General features: G+C 54.7%; 11 protein-coding genes across 11 annotated transcripts; 8 read left to right on the top strand and 3 right to left on the bottom strand.

The window, feature by feature from the left end:
• Positions 1–976: 976 nt before the first annotated feature.
• Positions 977–1,609, top strand: LMH87_007841 (uncharacterized protein; the record flags this gene model as incomplete). The annotated part of the gene is made up of 1 exon (XM_056200139.1): positions 977–1,609. The coding sequence occupies one exon, from the start codon at positions 977–979 to the stop codon at positions 1,607–1,609; it is 633 nt and encodes a 210-aa protein (XP_056057709.1).
• Positions 1,610–2,284: 675 nt separating this feature from the next.
• LMH87_007840 (uncharacterized protein) lies at positions 2,285–4,339 on the top strand (the record flags this gene model as incomplete). The annotated part of the gene is made up of 3 exons (XM_056200126.1): positions 2,285–2,404; positions 2,462–2,571; positions 2,629–4,339. The coding sequence occupies 3 exons, from the start codon at positions 2,285–2,287 to the stop codon at positions 4,337–4,339; spliced, it is 1,941 nt and encodes a 646-aa protein (XP_056057708.1).
• Positions 4,340–4,792: 453 nt separating this feature from the next.
• LMH87_007839 (uncharacterized protein) lies at positions 4,793–6,074 on the top strand (the record flags this gene model as incomplete). The annotated part of the gene is made up of 2 exons (XM_056200114.1): positions 4,793–4,811; positions 4,870–6,074. The coding sequence occupies 2 exons, from the start codon at positions 4,793–4,795 to the stop codon at positions 6,072–6,074; spliced, it is 1,224 nt and encodes a 407-aa protein (XP_056057707.1).
• Positions 6,075–9,002: 2,928 nt separating this feature from the next.
• LMH87_007838 (uncharacterized protein) lies at positions 9,003–9,959 on the top strand (the record flags this gene model as incomplete). Its single annotated transcript, XM_056200103.1, has 1 exon — positions 9,003–9,959. The coding sequence occupies one exon, from the start codon at positions 9,003–9,005 to the stop codon at positions 9,957–9,959; it is 957 nt and encodes a 318-aa protein (XP_056057706.1).
• A 1,032-nt stretch (positions 9,960–10,991) lies between these two features.
• On the top strand, positions 10,992–12,866 carry LMH87_007837 (uncharacterized protein; the record flags this gene model as incomplete). The annotated part of the gene is made up of 1 exon (XM_056200091.1): positions 10,992–12,866. The coding sequence occupies one exon, from the start codon at positions 10,992–10,994 to the stop codon at positions 12,864–12,866; it is 1,875 nt and encodes a 624-aa protein (XP_056057705.1).
• Positions 12,867–13,314: 448 nt separating this feature from the next.
• On the bottom strand, positions 13,315–15,036 carry LMH87_007836 (uncharacterized protein; the record flags this gene model as incomplete). The annotated part of the gene is made up of 1 exon (XM_056200080.1): positions 13,315–15,036. One exon carries the CDS (start codon positions 15,034–15,036, stop codon positions 13,315–13,317), a length of 1,722 nt encoding a protein of 573 aa, XP_056057704.1.
• A 1,286-nt stretch (positions 15,037–16,322) lies between these two features.
• LMH87_007835 (uncharacterized protein) lies at positions 16,323–16,962 on the bottom strand (the record flags this gene model as incomplete). Its single annotated transcript, XM_056200068.1, has 2 exons — positions 16,323–16,763; positions 16,906–16,962. 2 exons carry the CDS (start codon positions 16,960–16,962, stop codon positions 16,323–16,325), a joined length of 498 nt encoding a protein of 165 aa, XP_056057703.1.
• A 1,670-nt stretch (positions 16,963–18,632) lies between these two features.
• On the top strand, positions 18,633–19,151 carry LMH87_007834 (uncharacterized protein; the record flags this gene model as incomplete). Its single annotated transcript, XM_056200057.1, has 1 exon — positions 18,633–19,151. One exon carries the CDS (start codon positions 18,633–18,635, stop codon positions 19,149–19,151), a length of 519 nt encoding a protein of 172 aa, XP_056057702.1.
• A 2,208-nt stretch (positions 19,152–21,359) lies between these two features.
• LMH87_007833 (uncharacterized protein) lies at positions 21,360–22,059 on the top strand (the record flags this gene model as incomplete). Its single annotated transcript, XM_056200045.1, has 3 exons — positions 21,360–21,663; positions 21,739–21,990; positions 22,052–22,059. 3 exons carry the CDS (start codon positions 21,360–21,362, stop codon positions 22,057–22,059), a joined length of 564 nt encoding a protein of 187 aa, XP_056057701.1.
• Positions 22,060–23,032: 973 nt separating this feature from the next.
• LMH87_007832 (uncharacterized protein) lies at positions 23,033–24,063 on the top strand (the record flags this gene model as incomplete). Its single annotated transcript, XM_056200034.1, has 2 exons — positions 23,033–23,063; positions 23,120–24,063. The coding sequence occupies 2 exons, from the start codon at positions 23,033–23,035 to the stop codon at positions 24,061–24,063; spliced, it is 975 nt and encodes a 324-aa protein (XP_056057700.1).
• A 283-nt stretch (positions 24,064–24,346) lies between these two features.
• On the bottom strand, positions 24,347–26,098 carry LMH87_007831 (uncharacterized protein; the record flags this gene model as incomplete). Its single annotated transcript, XM_056200020.1, has 3 exons — positions 24,347–25,132; positions 25,188–25,581; positions 25,647–26,098. 3 exons carry the CDS (start codon positions 26,096–26,098, stop codon positions 24,347–24,349), a joined length of 1,632 nt encoding a protein of 543 aa, XP_056057699.1.
• Between the last annotated feature and the right edge of the window lie 425 nt (positions 26,099–26,523).

Genomic DNA, 26,523 nt, shown 5'->3' with positions numbered 1-26,523 from the left:
TTGTAGGATCACTTGATCCTCACTGTCTCGAGCCGCCTTCTAGGCCCCCATTCAGTTTTCACGCTCATGCGAAGTAGCCCTATCTCAAGTATACAGAGTATTATACCGCATTTTCTGAAACTCGAGTGCTGACACAGGGAAACTGTTGGCGTTGGCAATTTGAAGCAAACTACGGTATCAGGGCAATCGAGACATTTCGCTTCGCTTTAAAAGGAAAAGCCGTGTATACCTTTTTGGTATGATCACATTGATGTCGTACTCCATGCTCTCCGGAAGGCTGACCCTCTAAACACTGCCAGTAAATTTACCGTTGGTCCAGTGGTGCAGCATCTTGCCGACGATGACGATCACTGCTGTCACATCCGTCGGTAGAACAGGAACAAATAGGCTTTATCGGTCAGAAGCAAGATTGAAGTGAAGACACATCGTAATTTGATCATCATAGTAACTGCTCACTCAACAATCTAATCGCTAACTACTGGTCGAGCCCCGCCCAGTTAGCGGCCTGAGTTGAGACTTGATCGGCACTCTCGCCTTGGCTCATGCTAGCATGTGCTTTTTTAATAAAGTTTCACTTGAATTGATTGGTTAGAATTCTTGGTGACCACCTAGCAGGGCCGCCAATGGATTTAGCTTGGCTCTCACATCTCCTTCACCTTTATCAGGCCGGTAGTAACCGGCCAAACATCAAGCACGACAGTGACAGAGTCCCACAATCATCCGTAGATCAGCTCTAGATGAGGGGGATCAGGTTGGAAATCCACAATTCAGCCAGAGACGTCATCAGTCTTTTCTTGCTAGGGAGCGTCATATGAGGTATTTTGTAGCATTGCGAGTTGAGGTGACCTATAAAAGAAGCGTTTCTACTATTTTCGTTGCTCTTTCCTAATCCTTAAAGGGAGAAAACAAAGCACAAACAATTCCGCAATTCCACATATATCTTGTCGAGTCTCCACCTCAGTATCCCTCAGCAGCCATGTCACTACTCACTCGCGCCTACGGACTCTCCAGTGTTGATGATACTCGAAATCTTTATGACGAATGGGCTGCCACTTATGACATTGAAATGGCCGAAAAGGATCAAGATTATGTTGGCCCATTATTGACAACTTCTTACGCTTTGAAGGTTCTGCAGCCATTGGGCGTGAAGATTGAGGACGTGACGATCCTCGATGCTGGTTGTGGCACCGGTCTTGTCGGGCTTCACCTAGCAAAGGTCGGCGCTAAAAAGATTGACGGAGTCGATCTAAGCCCTGGTATGCTCGAAGTTGCACGAAACACGGGCGCCTACAATAAGCTGGAGGCGGCTGATCTCACCCAACCACTTGCATACGAGAACGGGACATTCGGCATGGTCGTGTGCGTTGGCACGTTTACTCAAGGCCATGTTGGACCAGCGACGTTCGAGGAATTTGTGAGAGTTACTGAAACCGGAGGTTATGTTATCGCCACTGTCCTGAGCAGCATCTGGGAAAACCAAGGCTACAAAGCCAAAGTGGAGGAGCTAGCGCATACCGGTAAAGTGCAGATTCTGAGTACCAACTTGGAAGACTATAGGCGAGGTGCCGGTATCCAGGCACGGATGGTTGTGCTGCGTGTTCTTGTCTGAAATGTTACGAGTGATTTGAGAGATTTTGCAAACTACTTCTTCAGCACCTTTTTTGCTTTAGTATCAGCTTTAGCAAATGAAGATCATGTTGTCTAGGTTGCTTGTTCGATGGTCACATCCGGAGCCCCATGATCCAGGCCCGCCTGATCTGACTACGAAAGGACAAGCGAAGAACCTGCTGATCGTGTCTCTCCAGTGGGGTCGGCAACATGTGGCTCTGGTTTGCCGAATAATCAAATTCACCATTGACCTACTGGATTCAATTGAGCATCTGTAGCTTACAGCAAAGGGAGCAGGGAAGTCCCGGGTAGGTGGGACCTACATGAGGCTGTAACTGCATTTCGGCGCTAAGCCGAACTGGCACAAACGGGCAAAAAACTCGGCGAGAAACCCGACATGGCGTCCCGGCCTAAAGTCGTGCATCCTTGACCCCGCGCAGTTCCGGTCAATTCACCCCCGATCATCATCTCCCAATCTTACGGCGGCTTTTCCGTAGTCTCGGAGCTGGATCCTCAGGTGTCTCGCAGCAGCGTGTAGCTGCAGGTCTCCGCCGACACGACCGTCACTGTGCACGCACTTATCTCGCCCATGCAGCGGGCCCGTACCATCTCGTATTCTGGCGCGGCTCGACCCGGTCTTATATAGTCCATCTTCATCTGATATTTCTCGCTCGGAATGCCGGGACCTGGCAGCGGCGGCCCTGCGCCGGCGATAGGGCAAGACCAAGAGGCACACAATGGACCGCCGACGATCACACGAAAGATTACTGCGTGCGTCGCGTGTCGTAAGCAAAAGGTACTCGTCTGTCTTGCTCTGTGAGTTTTGAAGGTATTCGTACTTACTGAATGCCAGATAAAATGTCATATGAAAGATGCGCAACCGCCTTGCACCCGCTGCAAGAAACGTGGGCTGCCATGCACCGTCAATCGCAGCCTGCAGATGCTGCTTGAGAATGATAATGTGTAATTGACCATCGTCATACATTTGCAAATCTGTCAATTACTGACGCACGTATGTAGTTGGAAAGGCCGAATGGAAAGAAGAATTGACCGGATCGAAGCTGTTCTTCGTACTGGCGCCGCTGGTAGCGCCGACAGTGCAGAAGTCATGCGCCTCCTCGATGCCGACCAAGACAGTGCCGACGATATCACCATGGTCGCGGATGCTGCAGATGACACGACGATGATGTCCGAAGAGCCGCAGAACCGCAACTCCCAACAAGAGTCTCTCAAGGAAACCAATCCTACTGGAAATAACTGGAATATTGTTATGGACCTCGACTCCGGCCCTGGTTCGCTCCCTGGCTTTTACATATCGCAGGGAGAATCGCAGCCGCGCCGCGCCAACTGCAGCGACATCATATCACGCGGCATCATCACCCTTGAAGCAGCTCAGAGCTACTTTGACGCGTACCAGACCAGGCTGGATCACTTCCCGTACCGCATCCTCGGCGACATGGAGATGCGAACCCTCGAATATGCTCGTTCCTCGTCACCACTGCTCGTCGCCGCCGTGTCCACTGTCGGAGCGCTGCATCTCGCCTCCCCCGACTATCAATCCTGCTGCGCAGCCTTTCTCTCGCAATGCGCCTCGCAGACATTTTCCAAGGACGTCAACATCGACGACATTCGCGCGCTCTGCATCGGCGCTTTCTGGCTAGGCGAAGTCGCGTGGACACTGGTTGGCACCGCCGTGCGCATGGCCACGGAGCTGCACCTGCACAAGAGCTTCTTCAAAGCTCTGCACGGAGACAAGAAGGCATATCTTCATGCCCGATTATACTACCTCGTGTATATTTGTGATCATCACTTTAGCATTCCGTTTGGGCGGCCGCCACTGACGCGGCAGTGCGAGGCGATTCGCAGCGTGAGGAAGTTTCTCGACTTTCCACACACAACAGAGGACGACGCGCGACTAGTCAGTCATGTTCTACGTTGGACCGTATTATCGGAGGCTGTCGACTCGTTCGGTGTGGATGTCAACCGGCCGCTGGGCGACGCGGACCTGCCTGCCTTGCGACGATACAACATCAACATGGACACACTTCGTGCAGAATGGATGGAGCGGTTTGCACCAAATCCCCATATCGGGAACTACCCGCGCAAAGGAGTCGCGCTGCAATACCACTTCTCCAAGCTATATCTTTGCTCGCACGCGTTTCGCGGCAGCGCAACCAGGGCGGCACGCATGCAGACGCAGTCCGCCGAAGTCATGATGGAGCTAGACGAGATTGCCAACGGCGCCGTTCGAGCAGCCATGTCGATTCTGCGTTCGGTCAACGCGGACGAGGAATTACAGTCCTTCTTTGACGGCCTGCCCATTTATTTCGGCACCATGCTCGCCTTTTCGATTGTATTTCTCCTCAAAGTTTCCTCCAAGTACTCGAGCTTCATCCAGGTGAATAGCAGCGAGATCCTGCCTCTGATATCGGAGACGGTGACGGCGCTGGAAAAAGTGACGTCCAAGATGCACCGACGGCACTTGCTGGTGAGCATGACCAAGGGCATGCGCGGACTGGTGCAAAAGATGAAATTGCAGGACGCACCTAGACCACTCCCAACCGCCGCTGTGAATCCAGCCGACGCGCAGCCGTCTGCGCAAGATCCCACACTGAGCATGGCAGCCGACGGCACTGATGTTCTGGGCATGTTTGGGGAGTCGCCGAATAATTTTTTCATGGGCACGTATGACTTTTTGGTCGACCAAGGCGACTTTTCGGAATTTCTTTAGCGATAGAAGTTTGTACAATACCGCTGTCTATCGCAGGAAACAATGCGACCGTGGGACGAATAATAATGATATGATGAATTTAGCCACCATCTGAACATTGGCCCCGCTCCGTGTAGGTGGGCATGCCGGACCGGCGACAGTCTGGTCCTCATTGAGCCGAGTAATAATCGCTAGGTTTTCTTCATGTGCATATAGGAAGGGGAAATTGTCTTGCTTGTAGTAACATAGGCTGAGTAAGAAGAATCACTGTCCTTCGAATCCCCGCGTTGCAACGCGAGAATCGGCCTTCTTTCCGGCGGCACGCTAGGCTAAATGACACGCAAGCGAGCTGGCGATCATCTAACACTCCTCGACGAGGCCTGAGAATGTACTCTTGATTTAATCATCTTGAATTGTTTCGTCTTGAATCTTGCGTTCCGAAGGAGCATATAACAAATACGAGAATTTGTCACCATGTCAGATGCACGATCTGGTTAGTAGACTACTTGCCCTCGTATCGCACGACAGACGCTGACTCTCATCCGCAACAGTAACTCTTCACGGCAGAACGTATCAACTGCCTAAAAAGCCCACAGTGATCATCTGCGTTGATGGATTCGATCCCGAATACTTGGAGGCCGGTATCGCGGCTGGCATCCTCCCCAACATGGTCAAGCTCATGAGCGAAGGCTTCCGCGCCACCGCCCAATGCTCGATGCCGTCCGTCACAAACGCCAACAACGTGTCCATCATCACCGGCGCGCCCACGGCCGTCCACGGCATCGCCACAAACTACTTTCTCGACCGTGCCACCGGAAAGGAGACGATGATTGTCGACGACTCCCTCGTGCGCGGCTCCACTATCCTGGCCGAGATGACCGCGCGGGGCGTCCGCGTCGCCGCCATCACCGCAAAGGACAAGCTGCGGAAGATCCTGCAGCGCGGCCTCGACCAGTCCCACGCTGTATGCTACTCGACACAGCTTGCTAGTGAGGAGGTGCTCGCGTGGCTGGGTCACGACGCGCGGCCGGACCAGTACTCGGCCGAGCTGTCCCTGTACGTCCTCGAGGCTGGCGTGAAGCTGCTGCGCGAGGGGAGAGCCGACTTGCTGTACCTCACACTCTCAGACTACGTGCAGCACAAGTACGCACCGCACGAGCCCGAGGCGCAGCAGTTTCTGGCGACGATTGACAGAAGAATCGGCGAGTGTCTCCAGCTGGGCGCCGTGGTGGCCGTCACGGGCGACCACGGCATGAGCGACAAGTCAGACGCCGACGGAAACCCAGTGGTCTTGTATGTACAGGATGAGCTGGAGAAGAGGTTCGGACCGGGCTGTGCTCGCGTCATCTGTCCAATTGCCGACCCTTTTGTCGTGCACCACGGCGCCCTCGGCGGCTTCGTGCGCGTCTACGTCCCTGACGCTCACGCGGCGCATGTTCCCGCCATGGCCGAGTACATCGGCGCCTTTGACAAGGTGCAGGTGGCGCTACTGAAAGCGGAAGCCGCGTCGAGATTTGAGATGCCGCTGGATCGCGAGGGTGATTTTGTGATTGTGGCCAGGGAGAATGCGGTACTGGGCTCCAAGGAGGCCGAGCACGACTTGTCGGGGCTCAAGGGCCATCGACTTCGCTCCCATGGAGGTTTGTCGGAACAAAGCATCCCGCTGCTGCTTTCCATCCCTGTGAGGAATGTAGAATATCAAGGTCGGGAGTGGAAGAATTACGATATTTTCGACATAGCATTGAACAGCCAGTAGAACAGTAGCACCATTATCAGTTAGAAGTGTCGTTGCTTATAAGTGCATTTTGTCGGCGGAAGACAGAGAGCGGTCGCAAAGCGGCAGATGTTCACTAATGCCAAGATCATATGCGTGCTCGCTGAGAGTACTTCGAGACCTCGGCTCAAGAACACAAATAGACCGATAATGGTTCACACCAAAACACAAAGTCCTGGGAGACCTTCCGCGTGTAGTGTTGGCCGCCCATTGTACTCCTCCACTGGTGGCACTGCCCTACTTTAGCGGCCGCCCGTTAGAATACCCCGCACCTTGTTTACTGTCCAGCCCTACCAAACTTGAACGCAGCACTGCATATGCCAGACCAGTGGGCTCAATCACGAAGACAGACTTTCATGTCAGTCTTATACCCACGTCGTCTTTCTGGCCGGCAGATTAGAGTACTAGAGTTGCACCATGGATCAGGCTCAGACACTATCAAGACCCGTCTCATTCCCGCAAATCTCTCTGCCGATCCCGACTTTGAAGCTCTGTCGTATGTATGGGGAAACAGGAGTGCCAAATGTCTAATCCGCTGCAATGGCGTCGAGATTGAGGTTACGCACAATCTTTATGAAGCTCTGTTGCACTTGAGACTGCCACGCGGGCCGCGACTCATCTGGGTCGATGCGATTTGCATCAATCAGAATGACATTGAGGAGCGCAGTCAGCAGGTGTCCGTGATGCATCGAATATTCAGCCAGGCCTCGATGGTCGTCGTCTGGTTCGGCCGTGACGGCGGAGAGAACCTGCATCTAGCCTTGGCGGCGATAAACTCGATCTGCCAACGCTGTGCTGAGTACGCCGCCGCCCGAGACTTGAGTTTAGCTCAATTGAGTTTCTCGCACTTGGAATCTGTCACTGTAGTCGAAAATGCATCTCTAGATGACTCATTCGACAGCGAAACATGGCAATCACTATCTCGTTTCTTTTCACGTCCTTGGTTCGAGAGGGTCTGGTGTGTGCAGGAAATCATCCTCGCAAAGCAGGCTGTGATTCTGGCTGATACGTGGCAAATTCCTTGGGACCGAGTCGGCACTTCGGCGACAGTCTTGTTCTCGCAAATCTCTCGACCAACCGACCAGCATTCAGGTCCCCGACAGAGCGACAAAGTCACTTCTTGCGTTTCTGCCTTTCAACTTTATTTTCACACAAGAGAAACCACTCTCCTGGGGAGTCTTGACGCATTCCGCGGTTGGAAGGCTACAGATCCGAGAGATCTAGTGTACGGGCTGCTCGGACTACAGAACGATCTGCCAGGAGGCCGCAGGCTTGAGCCTGACTACAGCAAGACCACCGCAGAAGTCTACGTCGATGTCGCTATAAATGCAGAAAGAGATGATGACCGATTGTGCTTTCTTTCTCATGTTCAGCACGAGGATTCGTTTCGACAGCCAGCCGACTTTCCGTCATGGGTGCCGTTCTGGCCACGCTCGAGATCGGTGTCGTTTATAAACCGTGGATCGTGGTATGCCGGTGGGCAACAAGCTTTCAACGTGTTGTTTCCCTCACACCGAGAGCTATTGGCACAAGGTATCGTTTTCGAAACGATCTCCTTCGTGAGCGACATCCACCCGGCCGGAGTCGATGAGTACGGTTCGGTGCATCCCTTTCCAGACCTGGTCCACGAACTGTGGAACAACTGCGTATCCTTGAATCCTCAAGTCGAAGCCCTTCAATGTAGGCTTGAAACTCTGGGAAGAACTTTGACTGCTGGGTACACGGCGGAAGGGGAGGCTCTGCATCAGCTTGATGGGCACCAGAGGTCGATATTTTACGCCGATTACCTTGCGTTTATCAACCACATACACCAACACATGGTTCAGAGAAGCGAGGCCCCGGACGCTTCGGGCTTGAATAATTGTGAGGGAAACTGGAGAATTTATGCGCGCGGTGTAAGTTATGCTTGCCGCGGCCGGCGTCTTTTCCGTACCACAGGCGGAGCTCTGGGCATAGGTCCAGCTTGCACTAGCATAGGCGACGTTGTATGCGTGCTGCAAGGTGGGAAAGTACCGTATGTGCTGCGTGCAGATGTAGATAGCTTCCACTTCCTTGGAGAGTGTTACGTTGATGAAATTATGCGCGGGGAGTTATTCCAGCGAGACACTCTCCCGCATTCGAAGCTGACGATGCTCAGTTTAAAATAGCTTGTTTATTATCAGTAAAATGTCTTTCGTCAACGGCGCGGCTTCTAAAACCTATAATTGGCAATATTACTTCCCAACCAGAATTAGCTTGACCTGTTACACCCTTGAATCGAATGGTATGCGATGACTACTAAGCCCCTCGACCTGTACTCGCTGCAGCCGGTGTCCCAGTGCTTCATGTACGGGATCAAAGACGCTGAATCGGGATTTTATGTAAGTTACACATACACGTTTGCTATTTTAAGTCGGTAAGCAACGCGGAGCGAGGGAACCCTAACCGAAATGATCCCCTAAATTCGGACTTGGGAATTCAGGCTGCAGCTTACGGATGGTAGCTCACAGACGCAAATGCACAAGCCTAAATGGCACCAAAAGCGGGATTTTGTGCCAAGTGCTGGAACATACTACGGAGATGGTTAGCTCTTTAGGCTCAGAATAATAATCCGTGTTGCAGAGTGACGTTTGCCCAGTCGGTCGCATCCATTTCCTGGCACCAAGACACTCCCGCTTGCTCTTTTCATCTGGTACTTTTGCTGGCCTGCTGGTGTCCTTTTAGTGCCTCGATTTGGTCAGTAGTTTTAGCTACCAGTAGCGCCACTTCGGCAAATGACATCACACGCACTTATATAAACAGTAGCCGTCTGCTCTCTCCGTTCTTTTGTCGCTGCGAGTTGAAATACTAGTGCCATCATCTACGCTCATTATCAGCCGCGTCATAAAAACAAAACGGAAATTGAGTAGTATTCGACCAATTAAGCTGGAAATGGCCAGTAATAACGAAATCATCTCGCGGCGCGAAAATTTCAGCAAAACGCATTTCCGCCCGTCTGTAGATAAGATTAGCGAGGGTAGCGGGAGACATTGGTATGGCATTTGGTCGTTTGCCAAAACTATAACATCGCGATACATGAATGGCAATCAGCCAACCGCCGTGTTGGACATTGATCTGCATGATCTTTGGTACAAGCTTATCCAGGTGGCCAAGATCACACCAGCCGACGAAGCGGATGCGGACAGGATCGTCGCACAAGTAATTCGCATCCGAGAACTGGGAGACTTGTGCCGCCATGCCGCTCCCCAGGACACCAACATCGATAGCCAAAAAGATATTCGAAAAGAAGTGGCCATCACGAGCAGCGGTGCTCGCATGTGGACAGACTTGCCGTTCCTGGTGCAGGATCTGCGGGCAGCATGGACAAACTCCCTGTACACCATGACGACCAAAGAGTGTGAGAATCTGTCTGGTGTCACAGCTCGTTTATCGGGCGGCAACGTTTGCGGTGCGCGAATGACATCATGTGCTTTGATATTGTTCCAGGCAGCCCTAGAGACGCAGCGCCCGATTCTTCAGCACGACAAGCCCATCAGTGACGGCGTCGAAGAAAAGATAGCGGTTCAAGACTTGATGCCGGCCGTGTTTACTTGGTTGTACTGGGGAAGCTACAAGATTTGGCAGCTCTGCGCACGAGAGCCATTTCAAGTTGATGCCGAGCTTGATGCCATGGACGAGCACTGGGCCGAAGTCGGGGAGCTGGCCACCGCACGAGGCGTGATGGAGGTTGGATTCAACCGGGAGAGAATGTGTTTTTGGATGAACCGGCTCAAAGAGATTGCGGAGGCGACACAGGGAAAAGATGATGATTTTGCGGAAAAATGTAGGTGGTGCGCCAATCTCTTGGGCCAGTGGGATTGCACCATGGGAGGGAGGACGGCCGAATGAGTCGAGCGCACATTTTGCAAAAAGACGGAAGGGAAATGAAACTGCTCTCTGATCATAGCTGCTTTTCTTTCTCTGAAAAGTATTGCGGTTAAATTCTTTTGGGATTGTTGAAGCTACAAGAGGTTGGAAAGACTTGGTGGTTACAATGTCCTCGCAGCGTAAAAAGAGTGCATGATATGATGACAAGTCAGCATAAAGGTTGGCATGGAAAAAACAGTAAAAAGTATAATTGAAATAAATAAAGCCAATAATAGTATCGAGATCGAGCCTCATAGAACAACCACATCATATGCCAGTACACGCCGCAACACAGCGCTCGTCATATCGGTCACCTGTACCCTGCCGCAGCAAGTAGCGGCTGTCGCTCTGGGCCGGCGGGCCTAACCAAGTGGGTGGCCAAAAAGTATTCTTGCACAGCAACCGGCCGGGAGGTGACGCGTAAGCCACATCTGGCTGTTAGTGCATCTGCAAGCCGTAGCCGGCCGGTACTTGGAGTGACCCACCGGGCCAGTCACAGGGCTGGCCCAGGCAAGTACCAACCTTAGGTACCTTACCTACCCGCTAGAGCACTAAAACACCGCTGGAAGCGACACTTTATAATAGACTGCCCATTAAAGCACCGCCACTGCGAGTTTCACTGCTTGGCTTCTGCTTGTTATCCAGCGTTATAATAGAACGTTTCTGTGATGGTAATAAAAGTAACAAGACAAATTCCCTTTCCTTACAAGTACCCAGCTATCTAGCACCTCTATTGTTTTGCCGGCACCCACTACCTACCTAGGCACGTAGGTGACGTTGGGGCGGCCGCGTGCCAGACCATCCCGCCCTTAGCGTGCGGCCATGACAACATCGCCCGCTGCCTGCACGTCTCAGTACTCGCATCTGCGGCTCCCGACCGTGCCCATCTCCTCATCTCTCCGCCACCCCCAACAGTTCATCCCACGCCACCCTCGACAACAACTCTTCCTCCATCTTATGGCCTCGCATCCTACTGCTCGCTCATAGAGCCACCGCGGCCATCACCATAACATCATGTCTTCGGCGTGCCCTTCTGCCGGCAGGTTGACGGCGGCCCTGCTCTGGTCTTGGCTGGCCCTCGCGCCGACGCCGGGCCTCGCCCTCAACGCCCAACCCGACGCCGCCGACATTCTCTTACCTCCAGGCCCTGTCCTTCCCGGCGAGCATGAGACACCACAGCCTGCCGAGCATGTCTTTAGCCTCCGACAAATCTTCCATCACGGCACCAACCTGCATCCTGGCCTGCATCGGAAGCGCGACGTCACCCACGATGACTCCAACGTCTTCCTCGCCGCCGAGGATGGCTTTGGCCGACATACCCTGCCCAAGCTCAAGGCTCGCAGCCGCGTCGATACCATAGAACGACTTCGCGACCGCAGGCCGTCCGTCGTCGACCCTCTCGTCACCCAGTCGCGGCGGCAAGGCTTCATGGCCGTCATGGATGCCTCGGCCTGGACCATGGACTCTGTCCTGTCGCCCGACATTACCGATAAAGAATCCGTACTCGCCTTGGCTTACATGACGGCCGACGCCTATGTCGCGGACGAATCTCAACCCGACTGGGAAGAAATTGGCGCTCCCTTCAACAAGACACTCGACTTTGGCTGGGAGAGCGACGGTCTTCGCGGCCACATATTTGCCGACGAGAATAACTCGACCGTCGTTATCGGTCTCAAGGGCACCACTGCCGCCGTATTCGACGGTGATGGAACCACGACCAACGACAAGACAAACGACAACTTATACTTTAGCTGCTGCTGCGCCCAGCAAGGCCAGTGGACCTGGCACCAGGTCTGCGACTGTGCCTCGGGAACCTACCAGTGCAATAATACCTGCGTCACCGAGGCTCTGTGGGAGGAGAACCGATACTACACCGCAGTCAAGGAGCTCTACCACAACGTCACAGACATCTACCCGAAGTCCCAAATCTGGCTCACCGGTCACTCGCTTGGTGGCGGAATGACGTCTCTGCTTGGCCTCACATATGGTCTCCCTGCCGTCACCTTCGAGGCTGTGCCAGATGCACTAGCTGCGTCTCGTTTAGGTCTGCCCATGCCGCCAGGCTACTATACAAAGTCGCCCCAGATGCGAGAATACACAGGCACATATCATTTCGGCCACACTGCTGATCCTGTCTACATGGGCAGTTGTAACGGTGCGACAGCATCCTGCTCCTTCGCCGGCTATGCGCTCGAGACGCAGTGCCACTCGGGCTACGAGTGCGTCTACGATGTCGTCGCCGATAAGGGCTGGCGCGTCGGCATCGGCACGCACAAGATCCGCAACGTCATTAGCGATGTCTTGCTCAAGTACGACGAGGTCCCCAAGTGCGAAAAGACACCCGAGTGTCGCGACTGCGCCCAGTGGAAAATGTACGAAAGCAATGGCACCGAGACCACCACGACACCACCCACGTCGACGTCGACGCGCACCAGAACCCGCACCTCGACCTGCAAGACGCCCGGCTGGTGGGGCTGCCTCGACGAGACGACAACAGGACCGACAACGTCTCCCCCGACCACAACCACCACGACGTCTACCTGCAAGACACCCGGCTGGTTCGGATGCAAGGACAAGACTACCGCCACAGAGACGACCACTACTACAAGCTGCGAGTCCCCAGGTAGGTTCTGGGGCTGCAACGATCCCACAGAGACCACCTCCCTGGCCACGAGCACCCCGACCATGACCATTACCACACCGCCCATCACTTCTACGCCAACGCCCACGTCCAGCACTTCTACCCCGACGTCCACGTCCACCACTGCTAGCTCTACAAGTTCGCCGGCGCCCGACAAGGGCAAATGTCTGCGTCGCAGCTGGCTGGGCTACTGCAAGGAGTGGGAAAATGACAAATCCGCCAAGAGCGACGAGGTCATTGAGCTATAACCGGTCGCGGAACATATTATATATAGACATCACACACCATGGATCAGATGTAGCCATGGTATACTACACCAATTTTGGGAATGTTTTGCTGCTTTACATTTACAGCCCGCTTGGATAGACGAAGGGCGGGCACCTGCGTTGTGGTAGAATGCGCCGCTGAAGGCGTTGGGATACTGGACAGATTTGATTGGCATTACATAGCGCGCGCGTTGGAGAAGGCCTTGTTCACTCTCCTGTTACTTTCATTATTTTTCTCATGAGTGACTAGATAGATTGGCGTTTTGAATATACCTATACCTGATTCACATACGGTCTTTACCGCAACCGTGTACAGTGCGAGTCGGTCAACAGGCTCCAGAGACGCATTTCTTGTTCAGGATGTCGAGAAAAGTGAGTTTGGGATGATTGCGTTGTATACGAGCCTGCTCTACATTCAAATCTAGACTAGCTAGACACACTCACCCAGCTTGGACTGCGTGCAGAACCCAGGAGCCAAGTTACCACCAACTATGCCCCGGGCGAGCATGCGCTCCCGCATCTCCGACAGTCGCGGCCGCGCCTCATATATTGATCGCATCTTGCCACTTCGGTCCCTGCGGCCCGACCACCAGACCTCGGCGCCCGCCGCGGCGCGCGGCCATGCGATCTGGTCAAACGTCGGGCCATCGACCGTCTCGGACCACAGCGCCGCCTCGCCGCCAATCACCCTCTTCGCCGCCTCTGAGCCCTCGAGCCCAGCGAGGGGATCGTGGTTGTACACGACGCGCCAGCTCTTGTATGGGTCGCACCACGAGTTGAACGAGGTGTTGGCGGTGATGGCGCTGTCTGCGTAGTCGACCCACGACCCGCGCCCGCAGTCGAGATAGTACGCGTCGTACGACGTGTCAATGACGCGATACCCCGCCTTGGCATACTTTTGCACGCTGTCGCTGCCGAACCACGTCTGGACGATGGTGCTGTTGGTCGGCAGCGGGGCCTCCCACTGGCCGACCATTTCCTCCCAGACGAGCGGCGTGAGCCCGTGCGCGCGGACCTTGGCGTGCGCGTGCCGCAGGAACGCGTGCAGCAGCGGCTTCAGGACGGCCGTGTCGTCGGTGCGCAGCGCGGGGTCGAGGAGCGAGTTGGACGCCTTGTACTCGTCGCCGCCGGTGTGGAAGTAGGCCGCGTGGGGCGCGACGCGCGGAAGCACGTCGTCGAAGAGCGTGTCGAGGAAGGCGTAGACGGCCGTGTCGTTGAGCTTGAGGGAGCCGCAGGGCGGCTCGGCGCAGTAGGTGCCCCAGGGCTTGGCGTTGAAGGCGTTGGAGAGGCCCGGGTAGGCGCGGTCGATGCCGACGTGGCCCGGCATGTCAATCTCGAGGATGACCTGGACGCCGCGCGCGGCGCCGTAGGCGTGGATGTCCTCGAGGTCGGCGGGCGAGTACGTCAGGCCTTTTGCGTAGCGGTGCTTTTCGGCGAGGAGCGGCAGCGCGGGGACCTCGAGCGGCCAGGACTGGGTGTCGGTGATGTGCAGGTGCAGCACGTTGAGCTTGTTCATGGCGGACCCGTCAACGGCGCGCTTGATGTCGGCGACGGAGTACCAGTGCCGCGCGACGTCGACGAGCAGCGCGCGGTACGGCATGGCGGGCGCGTCGGCGATGGACACGGGCGCTAGGTTGGTGTAGATGCCGTCGCTGGAGGAGTGCTGGTAAAAGAGCTGCGTAAAGGTCTCCAGGCCGCGGAGGATGCCGACCGAGGTCTTGGCCGTGATGGTGGCGGCGCCGGCAGATGTCAGGTTCAGCGCGTACGACTCGTCCATCTTTTCAAACGTGGGCCGGCATGGGTCCTTGCCCGTCTTTTTGAGAGCGAGGGACGTGATGGTCGCCGTGCCGCTGCTGGGCGCGGGCTCGTAGTCAGAGTTGGCATCGTGCAGCATCCACGGCACGAGGCCGTGCTTGAAGACGGCGTCGAGGGTGCGGGCGACGGCGTCGGGGATGAGGGTGGTGGTGGTGTTGGTGGTGGTACGAGAGGTGATGGGAGATAGAGGCGCTCCGTTCAAGGTGACGCGGATGTCGGGACTGAGAAAGAGCACGTCGTGGCCGGTCGAGATCTCGCTCGGGATCGGCCAGATGGCGCGGACGGGGCCGACGGCGGCCAGGGCGCCGCCGAGGAGGGTGAGGGACTTGCTCAGCATTTTGGTCTACAGCTGGGGACGAATACAGATTTACAGGCGCGAGGAGACCGCGCGTTTATGTAAAGTAATTGAGCAGATACTCTCTCCCAGCCCGTCGACCTTTCTGGTCGAATTGGAAGTAGTTCCCCACAGAGTATCTTGTAAATGAGTCGAGCCGACGGGAATTAGAGCCGGCGGACCCCCGCAACGTTGCGACCCCGACGGGAACTAGCAGGTTCTTGGCTGCAGGGTTCGCAGAGACTTGATCGCCATTCTCTCGCCCACGAGGAGAACATACATGATATGGTGGTGGAACCGGGAACTAGTAGCAGGAAGCTTGGTGCTTGGAATACAACGTTACTCTGCTTTGCTGCAGTCTCCGATTGTCGTCGGCAGATGGATAGGCAAGGACTCGAAAGATTACCTGTTCCTGGACCGCACGATCCTCCGCTTTGCGAACCTGCCGCAGTGGATAAGCCCCCGCCGCCACCCACTACAGAACCGAGATAATGAACCATAGGGCTTTCCATTCATTTGCATCGTTATTAAAGCCGCGGCGGTGCGCGTTATGGGGCCTACATTGGGCCTGCTCCGAATCGGGCAGGTCGGGACAAAGCCTTGTGAACTTACGGCGTAGTCATGGGCGTTCTTGCTGGCCCTTGCAGAATCTCACAGCATGGTTGGAATGGCATCCGGCTGGTTCGGGAGAACAGGAAGACCAGTGTTCGGGTAATTACCCAACTTAAGCAGAATGCACATTGCGCGCAGCAGCTCCATTTTGCTCTGCGGAGTTTTGTGCTAGACATTTATGGCTCGTTGGCTCGGTGTAAGTGAACGCCTCCATGTTTCTTCGGCCAACGTCGCAGATCTTGGCAATGCGGCGGACGGTTCCTCCCAATACTTCTTTACTGGCTGTTATTAGTGTTGCATGGCTCGCAGGAGTTTACCATGTGCGGATCACGCATGGAGCAGATGTAGTTAGATGGAATAACATCTGGCGTGTCTTTGGGTAGCTAATCTAGCTGCTCTTCTGATATTGGGAGTTATAGTGGCGCCAAACAAAAACGAATGGCTTTGGAGTGACGGGTGCTCTCGATAATCGAAGCATGGTTCGAGGCACCGGACAGCAAGACGCTGTTGGCCGAGGACAGCGACCGCAGAGTCGTTGGCAGCATAGCTACAGGTGATTTATACGCACTAGTCAAAACAGCAAAGAGCAAATTCATTGGACTCGGGGTGAATTCCGTCGACAGCATAGCTGTAGTGCCAGCCTGCCTGATGTATAACGGAGCTCATCGGCCGCTCTCCTAACCCCGAAGCTGACGCGACAATGCCTGGACCGTAGCCTCCAGGGATCCTTTATCTGCGCCAAGGATTCTGTCCACCGAGCCATCGGCAGAGACCTTGACCGAGCTGCGCGCTTTGAGACCCTCCACAGCTACTCCCCGCGGCGCGCCGTCCTGAAAGAATACAAATGTCGGCATCGCTGAGATGTTGTATCGCTGAGCAACATTTTTAACATGGTCAACGTTGACCTTGACGAACGCGAGTTTGCCTTTTGAAGAGTGTTCTTCTGCCAGTTTTGAAAAGATTGGCGCAATTGCACGACACGGTGGACACCAGTCGGCATAAAAGTCAACTACTACACCGGCGGTGGAGGAGAGAACAGCGTCAAGCTCGGCAGCCTCGCTTATTTTGACGACTTTTTCCGAGGTCTCGGGGATAGGTGAGCGGTTTTTGAGCAGGGCCTATTTTACCAGTCAGCATCACGGGCAAGTCTGTGCTAGGACCTCGTGAACAGGGCAGGAGACGTTGAAGAGCCGACAGCGGAGACAGGGCTTTCGCCAACGACTAGCGAGTATATTTAATCACAAGTAGGAGAAGACTCACTGGCCCGATCAAAAAAATAACCGTTAGCGCCACAAGGATCCATGATAGAGTATCCATTTTCCTGCGCTGGTGTTGGGAAGGTCGGCAATAAGCGATACGCGTGGGTAGTTGCTAGGAGGAGCTGAAGCAGGTGAATGCAGAGCGAGTTCAAATGAGTCGAACGTGCGCCCGCACGTGACTCTCTACAACAAAGATGCCTCGTCACAACAATGATGGCCAATCATAATACTTTACACGCGCCCGGTCGCTATTGGGTCATGTGTCTATTCACCAACAATTACTGAATTAGGAGAGCTGCTTCAGCGTCCATGGTGACATGTTGGCGGGCTCACCCTTCTCTGCGCTAACCGGCCCTCTCCACCACTGCAATAAGTGCCGGATGCCAATCAGTATGATGATTCTTACTATGTATGACTAGCACAAAACAAATAAAAAATGCTCCAAAGATACAATTCATTTATTTAGGAAGAATCCCATAATTGGAAAAGATAAAGTCAATTGATAGAAATCGCTGAAGGCTAAGACGATTAGGTTTAATTCAGAAAAGTCTGAAGATATACACGCGTAATTTTGGAGGAACTAGCGTGTACGCTAATTATATAACACATCCTTCTTGACACCGAAGGTGACTGTGCCCGGGTATGGTCATTGAAATTGCTCGCGGATTTGTGTGATGTCGGCATATAAATGGTTGGTTGCTCTCCTCGCGGCTGTTGTATAGCGCCAGCGTGCTACCGAGATGCAGTCAAGCTGCTTCGCCGACTTCTCGCTGCCGTACTAACGAGCACATGATAGTGTCGTCCTCGCGCACCTAGATTCGTGCCCGTTCGGGTCTTGAAGGCTGCCAAGACACGGACCCGATACGATTCGATTACTTGGCGTGTCGACCAAAGATGCTGCGCCTTGTTAGCCTTTATCAACAGTGCACTGACGGGGATGTAATTTCACACTCACTTGTGGAAAGCCTGTCCGAAGAAGCCCGGCTTGGCATGCTGGTCATTGATGCTGTTGCGTCGGGCCGTGTTCTCTGGAGCGTGGCGCTGCTGAGCCATTCCCGCAATGCCGTGCTGCGCGCTGGTGTTCTATTCTACTTGTCAACAAGGGGCGCAGCGGACCCTTTCAAAAGTAGAAAACATACGCTGGTCTTGGGCTGCAAGTCTGCAAGGTTTTCGGGTGTTTTGCTGTTGGAACTCATGTTTTCTGTAATGCGTGATGAAACGTCGCGTACCTACAGAGGACAAAGCTTGGCGCAGGGCGAATCATCTCTGCATATATAGTCCAATGGCAAAAAAAAGAAAGATCCGGGACTTTGATCCGAAATTCCATATCGGGAAACTGCCAATGGGGATTGATCCAGACTAGCATCTGGATGTGATGACCAATCGCAAAGTCAATGCTGGTGATGGGCGCGTCGATTCCACTAACCGCCCATCGCCCGCTATTCAATACGTCATGGAGTTGCGCAGAGCTGGACGGAACAACAAAGCCGCGAGCGAAAACGTAAAACTCGATTTCCATCCAGCTATCCCATGATTAAAATCGAAACTAGCTCGCTCCCTCAACAAAACGGCATTTCCCCGAGATGCCCAATGACGCGCACTAGCCCACCAGCGGGCGGCTCGCGGCAGCAAACTTATAACATGTGCGCCCTCGCATTGAGGCCATCTGCCTAGAGCTGCCAATCTGCAAACTTAAAAGCACATCACACACAAATCAATACTTTAGCAATGAATACTCTTCGCTCCTGCCGGCCGCTGGCTCGCCAGGCCGTCTCCCTCGCCCAGCGCCGCCTCGTCGCCTCGGACGCGCCCACGCTGTACACGGCGACGGCTACGACGCAGGGCCCGCGCGGCGGCCAGATCGACGGCAGCGAGGGCTTCCGCTCGGCGTACGCCATGCCCAAGGCCCTCGGCGGGCCCGGCGGCGAGCAAAAGACCAACCCCGAGGAGCTCTTCGCCGCCGGCTACAGCAACTGCTTCCAGGTGGCCATGAACCTGGCCGCCAACAGCATGAAGGTCCGCCTGCCGCGCAAGATGGAGGACTGCCAGGTCAAGGCCATTGTCAACCTGATTGGCGACATTCGCGCGATGGACATGGGGTTCAAGGTCGGCCTCGAGGTCCGCGTCAAGGGCATCGAGCAGGCCGAGCTGGAAAAGGTGGTGGAAAAGGCAAAGGAAATCTGCCCGTATCATCGCGCGACGCACGCGGCGGTGGAAACGGACATCCAGGTCTTTAGCGTGCAATGATGGGTTTACAAAATTGCGGATTAACGGAAAGGATTAGCGACGGCCGACTGGAATGATGCTTTGCCTGGGCCGCTACAGCGGTCAAACCCACAGCGGCAGTAGCTACATATGTATAAATACCACATATTTGGGCGTAATTGACCCATTCGACTTTTGATATTACGATTGAGACCGATGTCGGTTGGCGCTAGGTTGGCGCCTTGATTGGCTACTTCGCAAAGCCTGCCCTATCATCCACCTTGGACAATTCGCTGTGGTTCTTTTTTCTTTCTTCTTCATACTGGATGTGTAATTTTTTTTTTCTCTATATCTATTGTTTCTTTGCTACTCCTGCTAAGCAATAGTCGCCTTTTGTCTTCTTCCCCGAGTCCTAATACCGGCCCATAGCAACCAGCCCGTTTCCATAGCGCGCTCCACCAGCCACGAAATTGACCAAATCTAGACATATAGGCCGTCGTACGCTGAAGTTTACTTGAACACTGTCCGAAACATCACAGGGACATTTGCAATACTCGCTAAGCAGGTTTCTTTTCCTTCTGCGAAACGAATTTGAATGCCACGCGGGCGTTGCGGTGGCAATGCGCCAGAGCGACACCAGCATGGGGATAAATCCTCTTGAATATATCGCCCGAGTCCAAGGTTCGGTAAATAGCGGCAAAATTAACACGAGGTGTACAAGGTTGGTAGATTTATGCGCCGTCAGCTTTGCCCTAGAACGGTAAGCACGATGTCCGGCATTTACTACTCAGATGGCGCTGGCGCTTACGGCGAGCTGCATCGATGCAACCCTACATGGCCCTCGTTCATTCTCAGCTGCGGCGACCGAGGAAGAATGTACTGGTTCGAATGTTTCCGGTAGTGGAAAAACTCGCAAGGACACACGTTTTCTGGTTTCGCGGTGCTTGAAGAAAAATTAGATCTATGCTGTGCACTGCTTGCCCGGACAGTTGCACAGGCGTGAGCGATAATGATGTAAGCAGCGCCACCATTGGCCGCAATGGAATGAAGCCGAGTTTACGAGAACGAGGAGCTAAATTCGTGGTCTGGGGAAAGAGAGACAGGAGCAGTTCGGTTCGCATGTTCGAAACTGATTCTAGAATCAACATCGTGTGGCGGTCGTTTAGATTTAGCGGGACGCATCGGCAAGAGATGTGCTGCTCTAGCTAGCACCTACTACCGGGCGGGATTCTGCCAGAGAATTCTGATGCCGCCAAGCCGTGAATGCTAGTACTTACACTGGAGAGTTCTCGTCTTTCTAAACACACGCTAGATTGCCTTTTTTTTTTTTTTTTTTTTTTTTTTTTTTCAAGAACTTCGTTGTCTGCATCGACGACAGGAGAAGGCACCCAGTTCTTCCGCATAGCAACAGATCCCCAGCCAGAGCTTTGCACAAGATAAAGGCATTGTGTCGGCATCTGAGATGCAGAAAAACACGGTTGCCTAGACGCTCTACGCTAGAGCGTGGATGCGTTGGTTCTCAACCCCGTGCGAATGCCGGTCTGGGTTCCTGATCAATCACACTTTTCATCTCTCATGATTGATCTGCCATAGACTCGGAGACCATTTCTCTGTTCTCGTCAACGTCGATTAAACTACAAGAGGCTTCACATTTGAAGATTGAAGTCTTTATGGATTGCACACTGGCGCTCTCTTGGCATGTCGGTAAGACATTGTGTAAGCTGATTCCCACTTTCTGGGCCGAAACGATCGGCTTCCGCTTCATCAAACAGCCAGCCAGCCTTGCCTCGGGAATATTATTAGAACTGGGCCCATAATGAAGAATAAACGACTCGTCTCAAGTGTCCCTGCCGTCACGCTCGGAAAACATGGGTGCGGAGGGTCGCATGCACCGTGCAGCGTTGCGGAACGGGGCTCGTAAGCAGTAAACAGGTGGATTGAACGGGTAGTCTCACGCACCCCCCAAGCTGCAGATGGCATCGTGTGCCCGTCAAGATTGGCACGCGCTGGACAATGGTTCTATTATTCTGGAGCCAAGCCCGAAAAGGGCAGAATCTTACGCCCATGCGTCGGTCATATTTTACGAGCGTCGGGTGGCCCTCCCATATATAGGGCTTGCCGTGGCCAAGTCTCCGGAACCTTGAACCATAAGCTCATTCCGCGCATTGTCGTCTTCTTCGCCCGAACTCACAGACCACTCGACTCTCATTCTATTCAGCAATTCTTTCACCCAGTACGCAAATAATCACAATGAAGGGTTTCGTTGCTGCCGCATCCACCCTGGCCCTCGCTGCGAGCGCCAACCCTCTTGCCCCGAGAGAAAACACCTGCGCGCAGGGCTCCAAGCCTCCGTACGGCGCCCTCACCAACAGCGCCTGCCCGTGCTGGAGCTGGTACAAGATCCAGACGGGCGACGGCGACTGCGGCAAGGTGGCGAGCAAGTTTGGCGTCAGCCGCGCCGACATCATCAAGTGGAACCCAGACGTGAGCAAGACGCTGGACGGCACCTTTTACGACTGCATCAACTTTTGGCCTCAGCAGCAGATTTGCGTTGGTAAGCGATGAGAGAAAATGGAATAGTTGAATTGGCAGGAAAAAAAAGACGGCTAACATTGGGCGCGCTCTTCAGGTGTCACGCCTCCCAACCCCCTGCCCGCGGCTCCGTGCAACGCCGACGCTCCGTACCCCGTGGGCAAGGACACCGTCTGCGGCTGCAAGAAGTGGTACAAGATTGTGAGCGGCGACGACTGCGGCCCCGTGGCGGGCAAGTTTGGCATCTCGTCGGACCAGCTCATCAAGTGGAACCCGTGGCTGTCGGCGGATGTCGACGGCACTCACTACGCTTGCATGAACATGTGGCCTGGGGATAACCTCTGTGTTGGTATGTTGCCTTGTACTTTGGCCGATGCTGCTTGAGGATATGCTAACGGTGTCATATTTAGCCGCTTGATTTTTATTTATGACAAAAGTATATATATCTTCATCATTTTTTTAGCGATTTTACGAAGCCACACCTGTACATACACTTCTGGCTACTGGGATGGAAACGGCCAATTACTTGTACTGACCGAGAATACGTGTTGATAGACGACACAATATATACATCAATAGGGGCGCTGTGAGCCATATGACGAGACTACGTGACTTCAAGCATGACCGCTGTGTCTTACTGCCTCGCCGGATGGCATCACAGCTCCGTCACCATGTTAATGAGCCGCTTGTAAAACGCGACGCGACAGCCATTCTTGTTTTAGCTTATAGATTTGAGCTTTTAGCAATACTCCATTCCCACTGCAGAATTTATTTCGCCGTCTCTGAGCCCTGGCGCATCAATGCGGTCTGGAGCACGTAGATGTGCATCCTTCCGGGCCTGTTGGTGACGACGATACGAGGCGCACCGGACAAAGTGTCCCGATAAACATGATGCCGCTTCAACGAATAAACGGGAATAAAATGCTTGCCTAGCCCTCCATTTCAGCCTCCAGCCATGGCTACCACACCATGACGCCCATGACGCTAGGTCGACTAACACGTGCCAAGACTGTTGCTGACCGTTGCAAGGTGTGCGGAAGCTCCAGCCGTGCATGCACGGCAGCCAAGCTGAGAAAAATGTCGCCATGCTTTCGACAGCCATCTCCTGCAGCAGCGAGACAGTCCGATATCATGGCGCTGTATCTCTTGTTATCAATGTTGGGCCACGGATTATTAATGACCCCTCGTCAATCACATGCTTTTTTTCTCCTCCCTCACTAACGAAATTGACTGAAGCCAAAAGAGCTTCGCGCTGAAAGCTTATAACAAGGCGGCCCCACTACCTCCGAAATCGAACACGCAACACCAAAACGGCCGACAAGCTTCCTTTTCCTTTGTCCACGCCACCAGCACACACCGAATTGCCAAGCTTCGGCTGTCCCATCCATCTCATGGAGAAATTCAGTCAATACCGCGATCGGGGTATGCTGCACTTGCCTCCGTCCTCCCTGCCGTCATCGCTAACCTCGCCCCAACAGCCACCGGCATCGCGCCCTTCCTCCCCGTCACGACGACCCTCTCCGCCGTGAGCGCCGCCTACCACGCCCTCGTCTTTGCGCTGCGCGTGCCCTTTTTCGTCGCCTTTGCCGTCGGCTACTTTGCCCTCTTCCACCACCTGCCGCTGCCCGTCATCGCGCGCAAGGTCGCCCTGTGGTGCCTGCTCGGCATCCCGGGCATCTGGTGGGTGGACCTGCAGCTCGACGGCGTCAAGCGCGGCACCCTCGCCGACCAGCCTCGCCACCGCTTCCCGCACGGCGGCACCGTCATCGCCGCCAACTTTACGAGCCCCATCGACGTCGTCTACCTCGCCGCCATCTTCGACCCCATCTTCACCGTCGCCTACCCGGGCACCCGCAGGGTCCGCCGCGTCGGCCTCTTCGCCGCCGTCCTCGCCGCCCTCGCGCCCCCGCCCTCGGCCGCCGACCGTCCCCGCGACAGCGAGCTCGTGTCGCTGCGTCAGCTCCTCGAGCAGTACCCCGACCGCCCCATCGCCGTCTTCCCCGAGTGCACAACGACCAACGGCAAAGCCATCCTGCCGCTGAGCCCGAGCCTGCTCGAGTGCCCGGCCGACGTGCAGATCTTCCCCGTCAGCCTGCGGTACACCCCGGCGGATGTCACCACGCCCGTGCCCGGCCGCTGGGTGTCGTTTCTGTGGAACCTGCTGTCGCGGCCGACGACGTGCATCCGCGTGCGCATCGCCGAGGGTCAGTCCAACACGTCGGCGGCGAGCACCAACGGCGCGTCCACGAATGGCCAAGTACGCTCGCGTGGCGTCGATGCGGGCGATGTGAGTGCAGATGAGCAGCGTGTGCTGGATGCCATTGCCGAGGCGCTGGCACGTCTTGGTAGAGTCAAGCGTGTGGGGCTCACAGTGGAGGACAAGTCGGCGTTTGTCAAGGCGCTCCATCGCAAGAGATCGTGAGATGCGAGGAAGAGGATGGGGCGACTCTCTGTCAACGACCAAGATGCTACTACTAATGGCTTTGCTGCTGATGGACCGCAAGGGCATCATGCTTCAGAGAAATGTGTTGAAGGAAAGAAAGTGTCGGATTATTTGCATTTACTTGGAGCCCGGGGATACCACTGCTTTGCTAGCTTCTATTTATAAAAACACAACTATGATGTTACAAGCTCTACCCTTCCATGTTTTTATAAAGTGATGCAATGCCACAATTATCGTATAACTGGTAGGCGTGTTGGTGGCGCTAATCACGACGCACTTGGCGTCCTTCAATATAGACCACAGGGCCGTGATACTTTCTGCGACCGCCCAGAAAATAGTATGCGAATGCAATTATGCCGGTGGCGACGAAAAGCGGCGACGCCCAGTTGAACCCCGCGGCTGTGACGGGATTCTCCTGTGGCCAAAAACACCAGAAGAAGCTATAAAATGAGAAAACTACGGCGACGATGTTCATGGGAATGCCCCAGACCCCTAAAGAGAATTTCGCGGGCGGCAGTGTTTCTGGGAAAGCGATACGCCGCCACAGGAGACAGCCAATACTCAAACAGTAGCACTGCAGGATGGCGACTGTGCTCAGCGAAATCACGGCATAAAAGGCCACGGGGCTGCCGATGTAGATGAGACTGAACAGCGCCGTGGTCGCGCCGGTCACGATGCACGCATTGGTGGGAATGCGCCGCTTCGGGTCGACTTTGCCGATCCAGTCGGAAAACGGAAGACCTTGATCTCGGGCAAACGCAAAGATGTCGCGAGTCACGGATGCGAGGTACGACAAGTTTCCAAAGATGAGAAGCAGCAGAATGACGGCGAGCACCACGTTGAGCCACGGCAGTGGCATGGATTGTCGGAGGACGAAGATGACTGGATAGCCCGTGGTGTCGTCGAGGGCAAGGCCAATGTCCGGCATGTGGTAAGCAATCGTCACGAGCGCAATGAAGATTGTGACGTAGTTGAACAACCAGGTGGCCATCATGACGCGAGGGATAGAGACGGATGCGTTGCGGACTTCTTCCGCCATGTGTACTGCCTTGGCAAGTGTAAGTGCTGGTCCCAACGTCGTCTCGTAATGCTCGAAAACGTACCGAATCAATAGCAGTCTGGCTTGCAAGTGCAGGTAGTTGGCCAACCATGGCGGATAAGGCGATGCTGTTCCAGCCGCCATGATTCTCCCAGCTGCCCCAAACCTGAGAATGGGATGCTCTTGGCGCGTTCACCCAGATAGGGATGATGAAGCCAGCATAGGCAATAATGTGCAGCGCGAATACTGCGTTTTGCCAGTACGGCAGCCACTTGGCACCAAAAACATTGGCAGCGACGGCTACTATCGAGATGCCAATCACTATGACTGTGCCGTGCCAGTTCGGTGCCGATTCCGCGTACGCTTCACTGTTGACCTTGATGATTGCCTGGAGGAGCGTGCCGATGAGGATGAGGCCCCAGGCGTTGCCGGCTTGCCACGCCAGCGTCGAGCTCCAACTATCCAAGATTCGTTTATCCGTCAGCAAATGGACGTGGAATACACAACCAATGAAGAGATGTACCCCGTAAAGTAGGACAATATCTTTTGCGCGCGCTCCGGCGCAAACTCGGAAACCCAGTGGTACTGGGCGCCCACAATGGGCGCCATGCTGGCCATCTCCGACATGCTCAGGTAGACGGGGCCGAAGCCGAGAAAGCACCAGAGGCTCGAGTAGAGCAGGCTCGGGTGGCCACCGTCGACCAGCGCCGGCGAGATGCCAAAGATGGCGAGCTCCCAGGCGGCCGTCGCGAGCGCCACAAAGGACAGCATGGACCAGAGGTGGAAGCGGCGGACGAGCTCCTGGCTGCGACCCATGCGGCGCATGTTGGCCATGTCGTCGCGCGTGGATCTGTGATTCGTGCTCATCCCTTCGTCAGGAGGCTCCTGGTCGGGCGCTCCGGAGACGGACAGGCTCGCCATCTTGTCTGCGCTGCTGCGCTGGACGTCCACGTCAGGCGAGGTCGTGGAGCTCATGATGCTTGCGGCTTGACGTTTGGAAGCGGGCTGTAAGATTGACGTCTTTTCATGCACTGAAAATAGGTAGCAATTGAGTCTCCTCCGTCAAGTCCATCCTCCGCCTCGTCCGAAAGAATTTATTTGCATGCAGACGAGCTCTAAATATAGGGCATACCCCTAGAAGGAGAGGGGTGCATTGTTGTGCTGGCAGCGTCTCATTGCTAAAAGACTTGGCGAGCAAGGCTGCGTTACTACCCTGGGCTGGGTGCCTGTAGTGCCGTCACTCGGCTCGGTTCCGCTGGCAGACTGGGTGATGAGAGCTGTTGAACGAAACTGCAGCGGCGCTGTGTCACATGCCATCGCTAGCAATTCTGTCTCATATTTCGAGGAAATAGACCTATGAAGCTGGATTCTCAGGAACGAGCGAAGCGGCGGTGGAAGCA

The sequence above is a fragment of the Akanthomyces muscarius genome, assembly GCF_028009165.1.
Source record: "Akanthomyces muscarius strain Ve6 chromosome Unknown contig_15, whole genome shotgun sequence".
Classification (NCBI taxonomy): domain Eukaryota; kingdom Fungi; phylum Ascomycota; class Sordariomycetes; order Hypocreales; family Cordycipitaceae; genus Akanthomyces; species Akanthomyces muscarius.
The sequence above is the reverse complement of the archived record's forward strand: the minus strand, read 5'-3'. Positions and strand labels throughout refer to the sequence as shown.